This window comes from Crassostrea angulata, chromosome 4 (genome assembly GCF_025612915.1).
Source record: "Crassostrea angulata isolate pt1a10 chromosome 4, ASM2561291v2, whole genome shotgun sequence".
Taxonomy (NCBI): domain Eukaryota; kingdom Metazoa; phylum Mollusca; class Bivalvia; order Ostreida; family Ostreidae; genus Magallana; species Magallana angulata.
The window spans coordinates 8,456,118-8,468,486 of NC_069114.1; the positions used below are offsets into that span (position 1 = coordinate 8,456,118).

The window sequence follows — 12,369 nt, forward strand, 5'->3', positions numbered from 1 at the left end:
AATTCAGTGTTTGCTTTCCTTTTTCTAATATAAAAAATGTTACTGTTTCTTGCAGGAGCTGATGTTCGTATTGTTGATGGCCATTTTGCCCCAGGAACGGGTAAACCTTATGCTGGCAAATCCACAATGATCAAAACTATGGTTGGCAACTTCGGCAATTTCGGTATGTCAATATATTATTTTAATTATGAATTAGGTTGAATTTGCTTTGAGTTGAGAGTCTGGGGAATTTAATTCTTGTATTTTAAAGACTGATCTTTTTGAAAAATATAACAATTTATTTGTTGGAAAAATAAAAATTTTCCAATTTTTTAAGCTCACCTGAACCGAAAGTTCAGGTATACTCTTCTGATCACCTTTTGTCCGTCGTCTGTCTGTCTGGTTATCCATCAGAAAACTTTGCACACTTTTGACTTCTCAAACACCACAGAGCTAAATTCAACCAAACTTGGTACTTATGCTCAGGAGATTCTAAATTAATAAATTGGAATAAATGGTCAAACTCTTTTCAAAAGGGGAGATAATCCCAAAACTGTAAAAAAAAAGGGTGTGTTCCTCTTAAAATCCTCTTCTCAAGAACCATTACACCAGACATGCGTATGTTTACATCAAATCATCTAGATGCTTATAGAGGCTTAGGATAAAAAGATTTGTCAGTTGATGCATCTTAGAATATGATGTTCCCAAAGTAGGTTTCTATGATCTACATTTTACATTTTGTTTTTATGCATTGTAAAATCTGGTAATGTGTGAGAATTTTGGCAAGTTTTACATTTTTTAAAAGAGTTTTATATTTAGAAAAATATAGAGAGAAATACACGTACTGTTGTTTAGATGAGAAGTGTAGTCCATTTGGCCTCTTGTTTCTCAATTTAAGAGATCAATTCAACTCTGATGTTAATATGAATTTGACGTAAATTAGTCTCAGGTGTCACTAATTATCATATGATACAAGTACCGGTATTTTAACTTTTATTCTTAAAGAAAACAACTCGGTACCGGAATGGGTGAACACAGGGCTACAAGAATGTTTGAGGTTCCGAGACATCTTTGACGACAACGTTCTACAGATGCAGGGAGTGTCGGTGGACAAGGAACGGTTCTACATTCTGTACCGCGGCTATAAGCGAAGTCTGAAGGATTATCTTAATGACCAGAGCAACGTAAGTAATGAAAGATTTCAAACACATTAATCAAGCTAAATTAATATCTTATATAGTGATTCCAGACTAAGAAAATTAACAACTAGTAGACTAATTGTTCTCGAACAATTAGAGGTCTTTCCACCTGATTGTTTTTTATGTTTGAAATAAGATTGCTTCAATAGAATAAACTATTTTTTCTGCGTTACTTCATAAAAAAAGTGTCAAACGATTAAGTTTGCATTTTTTTATTGCCTGACGACCTTGACCTTTGACCTTTATGTCATTTTCATCTGACAAGGTAGACGCTTCAATACCAAGTGGTCCGATGTATCTATGATTATTGATTCAAAAGTTATTTGTGTTTTCATTGAATGTTCGAAACTTTCTGGGGCAATAACTGCTAGAAAGGGACTTTGGACCCTGTTGGTATGATATATTGTAGAAGCGCCTAAGTATACTGAATACATTAGTAAAAGTTTCAAGTCTCTATCTCTAACGGTTAATGAGGAGTAGCGATAACAAGCATTTTGTACAATAGGGGCAATAACTCTATAATTGTTACAAGGTAAGGGTTAAAGGGTTATATTTTTAAAAGTCTTAAGATGTCCTACTACATCCATGAAAAACTTTTTCTCTACCATCCTAAACAAAAGAGATACAAAATTTCATTAATTAAGAGATTTCCAAATGACCTTGACCTTTGACCTTTATGTTATTTTGTTCGGCCAAGGTAGACACTTTTATCCCAAGTGGTCCGAAGTCTCTATGACAAATAATAAAACAGTTGGAACTGATTTTATAGAAATGTAAATACTTTCAGGGGCAATAACTACTAGAAGGGGGCCTCAGATCCCTTCGGTATGAATAGATTGGAGAATCCTTTAAGTGTACTGAAGACAGTGGTAAAAGTTCCAAGTTTCTATCTCTTATGGTTTCAGAGGAGTAGCGATAACAAGCTATTCGTAAATAGGGGTAATAACTCTGTAACTATTTAAAGGAAGGAGCCAATGGGCTATATTTTAAAAAGTCTCCAGATGTCCTACTACATCCATGAAAAAGTTTTTCTTTACCACTCTAAACAAAAGAGATCTAAAAACTCATTAATTAATGGATTTCCAGACGACCTTGACCTTTGACCTTTATGTTATTTTGTTCGGCCAAGGTAGACGCTTCCATCCCAAGTGCTCCGAAGTCTCTATGACAAATAATAAAAAAGTTGGAAGTGATTTTATAGAAATGTAAATACTTTCAGGGGCAATAACTACTAGAAAGGGGCCTCAAATCCTTTCGGTATGTATAGATTGGAGAATCCTCTAAGTGTACTGTAGACATTGGTAAAAGTTCCAAGTTTATATCTCTTATGGTTTCAGAGGAGTAGCTATAACAAGCTTTTCGTACACAAGGGCAATAACTTTGTAAGTTCTGGGAGTTATCAAGCAAAGGGTCATTTGTTACCATAACTTTTAATGGCCAATAACATAAAGAAAAAATTGTTTTAATATCTCTTGAAATAAAAAAGCTGTCCCTGGAAAAAAAGAGAAGAAAAAAAATAATAAAAAACATAAGAAATACAAAAGGTCTTTCACCTGAAAGGTGGAAAGACCTAATGAGAGAGAGAGAGAGAGAGAGAGAGAGAGAGGGGAGAGAGAGTCAGAGAAAATTTTAGATACATGCATATTTATAAGTAGAAGAGAGAATGGTTATTTTTTGCATCTAGGGAAATATTCTCAAAAGTGGATTGGTCTGTCAACAACTTTACATATTAATTATGTTTATGTAATTTTGTCTACTTCTCAAACTTTTGACATAAATCTTGATATTTAGCTGTAAAATAAAGATTTCCAAATTGGAAGTGTCAAGAGAAATTCATGTTTATTCATTCTTCCAATTTGAATTGATCTAATGATAAGATTTAGACCTGTATTGTAATTTATTTGACCATTGCACATTTAACTAAATATTCTACAGTGACTGTAACAACATACTGCTTAACAAATAGTCACCATGTGGAGTAATTTTCTGTTATTGTGTTTTATCAGGGGGAACAACTCTTATTTTTCATGGTTTACAAATGTTCTACTGATTCAGCTTCTTGAAAACGCCAAATGCATACCAGTCCTGTTTATTTGTAAATTTAATGTAAAATTATCTTATTTTTTACATGAAGACTCCTACCAAAGCCATCTTGTTGAATATGTGTGTTCAGTTAATGGAAGGTCTCCAGTTTATACACAACAATGGCATCACGCATAAAGACTTGGCAGCCAGGAACTGTGTGTATGTACATGTACTTTTCTCTCTATAATTAAAGTGTTGATGCTTAAAGTTTACTTACTCTATGCCAGCTCATATTTGTAACAACTTTATTTCACATTTTTCTTCTGGTAAACTAGTGATATGATGAGAGAAACATGCATTTAAAGACAGCATAATATTGAAATTGTATTGTAAGTTTAATAGTTTATACATGTGTGTTCCTTATGAAGATTTGTACATTTTAAAGAGTATATATATTTTATGGCATCTGTTACTCAGACAAAAAATATTCATACAAGTTTATCAATAGTTAGATAATGTATGTATTTGTAAGAATAAGAAAAATTAATGCATGTTTATTTTCTGCTTTTTTTTTAAGTGTTGATGAAGATGGAAATTTTTTCAAAGTGTCTGATGGAGCATTTTCCTGGAGTCTTTACCCAGAGGAATACATGTATGACTCCCGCCGGGAAAAGTTCCTGCCCGTCCGATGGATGGCCCCAGAGAGTTTGACAGCTGGGTTTTATGATGCAGCCTCGGATGTGGTAATAACATTTAGCCGTTTTATGAATTTAAGTTCATATATATTTGCTGGTTTTACAAATCAAAAGAGATTAAGTTGTGAATAGCGTTAAATATCTTTAATTATAAGATAGACTCAGATGTGGTGATTACTTGCTAAGACAACTGATAACGTGTATTGATTAACACAGACCTAGAGTCATGGTAGCAATAAGCTGGGAGGTGGTTCTTTTGCCTGGGTTTGAGCAACCATTTTCAGATTAATGCAAAAACAAAGTTTTGTGGGCATAATAATTCAATAATTCATTGTTTCAAAGTGACTCTATGAGAACTTAATTGATTTTGTTGTAAAATTTCACAAAATCAATACTGAACTAACATACAAAATTAAGCCAGCGATTAAATTTGTTTGATAATCATTATGAACAATCATAAAATTTCATTCTCAAAGAACATTTCTAAGTACTGTAAATTCCTTAGTTTACGGAGTAATTAATTCTGCAATTCCACTGTTTTGCATCAAATCGCACAATTATAACATTGCGAGCACCAATTTTTAGCTCACCTGAGCTGAAAGTTCAAGTGAGCTTTTCTGATCACATTTTGTCTGTCGTCCGTCTGTCCGTCCGTCTGTCCGTCCATCTGTCCGTCCGTCTGTCCGTAAACTTTTCACATTTTCAACATCTTCTCAAGAACTACTAGGCCAATTTCAACCAAACTTGGCACAAATCATCCTTAGGCAAAGGGGATTTCAAGTTGTGAAAATTAAGGGTCACACCCGTTTTCAAGGGGAGATAATTAGAAATTAATGAAAAATTTCGAGAAATTTTCAAAAATCTTCTTCTCAAGAACCAGAAAGCCAGGAAAGCTGAAACTTGTGTGGAAGCATCCTCAGGTAGTGTAGATTCAAAGTTGTGAAATTCATGACCCCCGGGGGTAGGGTGGGGCCACAATGGGGGGTCGAAGTTTTACATAGGAATATATAGAGTAAATCTTTAAAAATCTTCTTCTCAGAAACTAATCAGCCAGGAAAGCTGAAACTTGTGTGGAAGCATCCTCAGGTAGTGTAGATTCAAAGTTGTGAAATTCATGACCCCCGGGGGTAGGGTGGGGCCAAAATGGGGGGTCGAAGTTTTACATAGGAATATATAGAGTAAATCTTTAAAAATCTTCTTCTCAGAAACTAAACAGCCAGGAAAGCTGAAACTTGTGTGGAAGCATCCTCAGGTAGTGTAGATTCAAAGTTGTGAAAATCATGACCCCCGGGGGTAGGGTGGGGCCACAATGGGGGGTTGAAGTTTACCATAGGAATATATAGAGTAAATCTTTAAAAATCTTCTTCTCAGAAACTAATCAGCCAGGAAAGCTGAAACTTGTGTGGAAATATCCTCAGGTGTTGTGAAAATCATGATCCCTGGGGGTAGGGTGAGGCCACATTGGGGGGGGGGGTGTTAAAATTTTACATAGGAATATATAGAGTAAATCTTTAAAAATCTTCTTCTCAGAAATTAATCAGCCAGGAAAGCTGAAACTTGTGTGGAAGCATCCTCAGGTAGTGTAGATTCAAAGTTGTGAAAATCATGATCCCTGGGGGTAGGGTGGGGCACAATGGGGGGGGGGTCGAAGTTTTACATAGGAATATATAGAGTAAATATTTAAAAATCTTCTTCTCAGAAACTAATCAGCCAGGAAAGCTGAAACTTGTGGGAAGTATCCTCAGGTAGTGTAGATTCAGAGTTGTGAAAATCATGACCCTTGGGGGTAGGGTGAGGCCACATAGGGGGGGGGTGTTAAAGTTTTACATAGGAATATATATAGAGTAAATCTTTAAAAATCTTCTTCTCAGAAACTTATCAGCAAGATGATTCTTTATAATTGTTAAGACTTTGGCTCCAGGACAATTCTTCGGCCTCAAAAAAAGGTTCAGAGTTTGATGTAGCTAAATATCCCATATATAAACAATTGTAAAGGATCTTTTTGAGAACTGCAATACTCAACATGTGATATGACTATAAAATTGAAGCAGGCAGCTATTTTTTCATTAGAATCTTTTTGTATTACTGTTTTGAGTTATTGCCCTTGATTTATTGATTCTTGATTATTTTAATTAATGCATCCACTGTTAATCAATTATTGTGATGATTATTTTTATACAATAATAAATATTCAATGTATATAAGTTGTTCTGCATAAGTAGTTTTGGGTTAGGCCGGATTAGTTTGTTTATTTTTGATTTCCAATTTTTAGATACTATGAATTATTTTAGGCCGGCACATATATAGGGACAGTGTATATTGCTTTGAGACGAGCTACTGTTTGGGGTTACACTTGAACAGGTACGGAGAGATTGAGGGTGTGGACATCCCTGCTCTATCTAATCTTCATGTTTTTCTAACCTACGATACAGAGTGTGCGGTCCTTCCTGCCCTGTATCGCATTAATACAAGTGTGCGGTCATACCTGCTTGTCTTGGTAGTGGTTGCAGCGGAGCACTAGTGTATGGTCATCCCTTCTGGTGTTCTGGCCTTTCTAGCGGTCATCCCTGCTTGCGTTATCTCTGTTTGCGTTAACGTTGGTACCTGTGAGTTGCGTAGGTGTGCGGTCATCCCTGCCTGCGTAACTTTGAGTCCCTATATATGTGCAGGAGCGGTGATTAAAGTCTGGTCTTGTAAATATTGGCAGCAATCAGGGCTATCCGAGTTCCAAGGGGGAAAAATGGATTTTATTTATACATGATCTACATGTATTATTGTACATTGTCCAGATTGTTTGTATTATGACTCCATTAAGCTGACTTTATCATACCTATTGTTCCTCAGGTGAGCGATGTGGCCCATGGGCCTCTTGTTTGTTATGGTTTCATATTGCTCAAAACTGTCTGAAAAATAAAAGTGTTATTTTAAAATCAGCGAAAAACTGCTTCTCGAGATTTTACATGGAAATTAATTCCTTGTGTTTAATTAGGAATTTACAGTATTCAAAGGTAAATAATGTAGATATATAACGTGATTATTATGACCTATATTTTCAGTGGGCTTACGGAGTATTAATTTGGGAGATCATGTCGTTGGCATTATATTTGCCATACCATGACCAGGAAGAGGACGAAAAAATCAAGAGCTACGTCGTAGATTCTGGATTCCGACTCGGGAAACCTGAGCTTGCGTCTGACTCTTTGTAAGTTTCTTGACTTCATTGATAAAAATTTTAGAGGATTTTTTATCTAGGCTTTGTTGAGAGCAAAGTCCTGGTGTAAGTAGGGAAATCGCTAATGTTGCTATGAATAGTACAACTGCAAAAGTAAACAAAAACCAAAACAACACTTAGAGTAAAAGCTACCGCTTTACCAAATAGTCATACAAAGAGCCTTCCTTAATTGTCAAATCTATTAGCGTAGGATTTTTGAAAATAAATGTTAGTGGAGGAAAAAATATATTTTTAAGGTTTTCACAATCAATACCTGTGTTAAAGACAAAATTGGCATTATTGGCACACACACTGCAGCATTTTTTTTATTAGTTCTGAATCAAAAGACATTATTTGGAGAGAGAGAGAGAGAGAGAGAGAGAGAGAGAGAGAGTGTGTTTTTCAGTCTTATCTACACAATATTCACAATTACAATTACACATCAAAAGATCCTGGCTTTTAATACTTTCAGTATTTGATTTAACAAGCCTTTTTTTTGGATATTAGGTCGAATCAACTCTTTGAATTTGTTTTTCAACTTTTGACTCATTTGCATACCAAGGTCACCATTTATTGTTTTATTCCTAATTCCTAAGAATGTTGACCTGTATGGTATACATATATTTAAAAATTAATCAGTAAATTGATTGAAAATATTTCAGATATCAAGAAATCATGCTTCCATGTTGGGAGCATCAAAGCGCACAACGACTAAAATTATCAGAGATCGGCGACAAATTCGAGCTTCTGCAGAACCCAGGGGCACTTGACCATCAGACGTCTTACGTTAATAGTGCTGAACTCCTGGAGGAGGATATGGCAGTGTATTATAACTATGGTATTGAATAAGGAGAGGACATTTTGAGTGGCTGTTAGCATATTTGACATGTAGAAGCTTGCCTATTCCTCTGTGCCCAAGGCAATTTTTGTGATACTTGGAAACATTCCTCATTTATTAATACATGTATCTATGCATTAACATAATTATTTGATGTGAAAACTGTTGATCTGCCATATTTTTCATTTTCATATTTTTCATTTTTTTTTATAATCTATACAATCATGAACAAATGTTACATATTTACTTACCATAGTGTATGTGCAGGCCGGTTCTTTTGTTTTGTTCACCTGGGTCACTCAGGTGACTTATTGATTGCTCTCTGTTATTTTGTCTGACATTGGTGCAACATATGCTGTGTTAGGTTCAATTTCAGTTTTTCTCATAAACTACATAACTTCAATTTATCCAAACATGGTGTGTAGCCTTAATACCAGTCCAACACATTTTTGCATCCATGATCCCTGGATCAGTGGCTCCAGTATTGGGGCAGGGCTTTATTGGTCAAATTATAATGAAAATCCATGAAGTCATATAAAATTTCCTTCTCTACATTGGGACATCATACATGTATGTTACAGTACATGCAAAAGGAACACTATAATGTCTGTTCAAATGAAGACAAATACTAATCTTTATCAAAATTAGGGAATTCATGACATAATCCTTGAGTAAACAGTTCTTTGATATAGTCTTTTATATGACTATAAAAGGGAAGGGCTCCATGATTTATATCAAAATTGCATTACCGCTAACTCTTTCGATTTCTTCTATTCCAGGTCAATTGGACTAGAAAATATGTAAAAATAATTAATTAATTATCTTTGTAATCAAATACATGTAATTCATTGTCTTTTGGTCAAATTTTAGATGGGACGTACTATTTTGATTGTACAGTGAAAATGAATTGATTCTCACTTATATTTTGAATACATTTTCCCTTACCATACATTTTGTCAATATAACAACACATCAATTTATTTAAATTAATACATTTTAAGCACCATTTTATTCTCAGGTGACCATAAAGGCCCATGGGCCTAGTTATCAGTTAATCTTATCAATCATTAAACTGATTTTTCATTGTATACAATGTTATAAATAGTTATAGTTACATGTATATGTTTACCCAATCATTTAGAATTCATTGTTTTACTATTAATTATAAATACTTCATTGTAAAAATACCAGAAAGTTTAAAATTAAGGGGTTTTTTTTCCATCATGTATATATATACATTTGATATACCGTATGAGCATATTTATATATATAATTACGGTATTATATAATATTAATCTGCTATATTTATTTCATCAAATATTGACGTTGAAGTAAATGTTAATGTTGTACATATTTACATATGTTTTAAATGTTATATTTTATAATTAATCAGATATCAGCTTTTGATTAGGAATCATTTTTTTCTCATATTATGACTACATTTTTTAAATTGACTATGCATCATGATTTATTTACTATATATGCTTCACATTCCGACCGAGTGATTATCATGTACATTGAAATATGATATAATTATCTATCATTTAAGGAATTTATTATAATTATCAGCTTTTTAATGGCTACTTAGATACCTTTTGTGGTATATAAATGGTTCAATCTGCAATTAATTATGATCTTAATTAAAGAAAAAAACTATATCAGATTAAATTCCCTATCAATTCATATACGATATATGTCAACTTAAATTATAACAGATGAGCTGAATAGTTTACAATGATATCATCATGCAATAGTATAGAAAAATTTGTTTTGTTTATTTGGTGATCTTTTTTAGCTTTACAATCACTATTTTTTCCTCTTTAATATTTATTTTGGAAGTTTGTATCTTAATTTACATGTGATTGACAAAATTATCAAAATATTTCGATGGCACGTTGCTCTGTGATATTCAATCCGTAGTGCTTTAGTAACACAGTATTATAAGTACCTGGACACATTCACGAAAACGTCGTAAATTAGGTTTTACCTAACCAGTTACGTTCTACTTACGTCTTACGGATGCACTTAAACTAAGTACTGCCTACATCACACCTATGTACTATGTACAATTTACAGCGTTTTTGTCAAACAGGTCTTGACCTGTATACTTTCTGTATAATTATATATACTACTAGAGGTATACAATCACACTATCCATTGCATGGTTTTACACGTTACAATTAATGCCTTGAAAAATTCAATCTTGTCTTTACAGTATTAATTTCTTTTTTAAAATGAGTGGATATGTTAACATTGCTAGTGCTGAAAGTATGTCATAATTAAACGATGTCAGCTATCCTCAGCAGAATGTTCAATAACTCCAAAATACCTGGGGCAGGAATTCTGTTATTATTTATGTACAATTAATAGCTTTTTAGCTCACCGAGCTGAAAGCTCAAGTGAGCTATTCTGATCACATTTTGTCTGTCGTCCGTCTGTCTGTCTGTCTGTCCGTCCGTCTGTCCGTCTGTCCGTCTGTCCGTCTGTCTGTAAACTTTTCACATTTTCAACATCTTCTCAAGAACCACTGGGCCAATTTCAACCAAACTTGGCACAAAGCATCCTTAGCCTAAGGGGATTTAAATTTGTGAAAATTAAGGATCACGCCCTTTTGCAAAGGGAGATAATTAGGAATTTATGAAAATTTTCGAGAAATTTTCAAAAATCTTCTTCTCATGAACCATAAGACCAGGAAAGCTGAAACTTGTGTGGAAGCATCATCAGGTAGTGTAGATTCTAATTTGTGAAAATCATGACCCCCGGGGGTAGGGTGGGGCCACAATGGGGGGTCGAAGTTTTATATAGGAATATACAGAGTAAATCTTTGAAAATCTTCTCCTCATGAACCATAAGACCAGGAAAGCTGAAACTTGTGTGGAAGCATCCTCAGGTAGTGTAGATTCTAATTTGTGAAAATCATGACCCCCGAGGGTAGGGTGGGGCCACAATGGGGGGTCGAAGTTTTATATAGGAATATACAGAGTAAATCTTTGAAAATCTTCTCCTCATGAACCATAAGACCAGGAAAGCTGAAACTTGTGTGGAAGCATCATCAGGTAGTGTAGATTCTAATTTGTGAAAATCATGACCCCCGGGGGTAGGGTGGGGCCACAATGGGGGGTCGAAGTTTTACATAGGAATATACAGAGTAAATCTTTGAAAATCTTCTCCTCATGAACCATAAGACCAGGAAAGCTGAAACTTGTGTGGAAGCATCCTCAGGTAGTGTAAATTCAAAGTTGTGAAAATCATGACCCCCGGGGGTAGGGTAGGGCCACAATGGAGGGTCGAAATTTAACATAGGAATATATAGAGTAAATCTATAAAAATCTTCTCCTCATGAACCATAAGACCAGGAAAGCTGAAACTTGTGTGGAAGCATCATCAGGTAGTGTAGATTCTAATTTGTGAAAATCATGACCCCCGGGGGTAGGGTGGGGCCACAATGGGGGGTCGAAGTTTTACATCGGAATATACAGAGTAAATCTTTGAAAATCTTCTCCTCATGAACCATAAGACCAGGAAAGCTGAAACTTGTGTGGAAGCATCCTCAGGTAGTGTAGATTCAAAGATGTGAAAATCATGACCCCCGGGGGTAGGGTGGGGCCACAATGGAGGGTCGAAATTTAACATAGGAATATATAGAGTAAATCTTTAAAAATCTTCTCCTCATGAACCATAAGACCAGGAAAGCTGAAACTTGTGTGGAAGCATCCTCAGGTAGTGTAAATTCTAATTTGTGAAAATCATGACCCCCTGGGGGTAGGGTGGGGCCACAATGGGGTGTCGAAGTTTTACATAGGAATATATAGAGTAAATCTTTAAAAATCTTCTTCTCAGAAACTAATCAGCCAGGAAAGCTGAAACTTGTGTGAAAGCATCCTCAGGAAGTGTAGATTCAAAGTTGTGAAAATCATGATCCCCGGGGGTAGGGTGGGGCCACAATGGGGGATCGAAGTTTTACATAGGAATATATAGAGTAAATCTTTAAAAATCTTCCTTTCAGAAACTAATCAGCCAGGAAAGCTGAAACTTGTGTGAAAGCATCCTCAGGTAGTGTAGATTCAAAGTTGTGAAAATCATGATCCCCGGGGGTAGGGTGGGGCCACAATGGGTGGACGAAGTTTTACATAGGAATATATAGAGTAAATCTTTAAAAATCTTCTTCTCAGAAACTAATCAGCCAGGAAAGCTGAAACCTATGTGAAAGCATCCTCAGGCAGTGTAGATTCAAAGTTGTGAAAATCATGACCCCCGGGGGCAGGGTGGGGCCACAATGGGGGATCGAAGTTCTACATAGGAATATATAAAGTAAATCTTTAAAAATCTTCCTTTCAGAAACTAATCAGCCAGGAAAGCTGAAACTTGTGTGGAAGCATCCTCAGTTAGTATAAATTCATAGTTGTGAAAATCATGATCCCC

The 12,369-nt window shown here is 35.0% G+C and overlaps 1 protein-coding gene across 2 annotated transcripts in view; it reads left to right on the forward strand.

Annotated features, from left to right (window-relative positions):
* The window catches only part of LOC128179924 (hepatocyte growth factor receptor-like), a 37,607-nt gene extending 27,290 nt beyond the window's left edge, over positions 1-10,317 (forward strand). For both annotated transcript variants that reach the window (XM_052847606.1, XM_052847605.1), the window contains 6 exons: positions 56-163; positions 985-1,163; positions 3,313-3,422; positions 3,781-3,946; positions 6,955-7,100; positions 7,772-10,317. In XM_052847606.1, coding sequence (XP_052703566.1) covers positions 56-163; positions 985-1,163; positions 3,313-3,422; positions 3,781-3,946; positions 6,955-7,100; positions 7,772-7,958 — 896 coding nt within the window. In that variant the 3' untranslated portion in view covers positions 7,959-10,317. The remainder of the gene's footprint in view (positions 1-55; positions 164-984; positions 1,164-3,312; positions 3,423-3,780; positions 3,947-6,954; positions 7,101-7,771) is intronic.
* Positions 10,318-12,369: the final 2,052 nt, after the last annotated feature.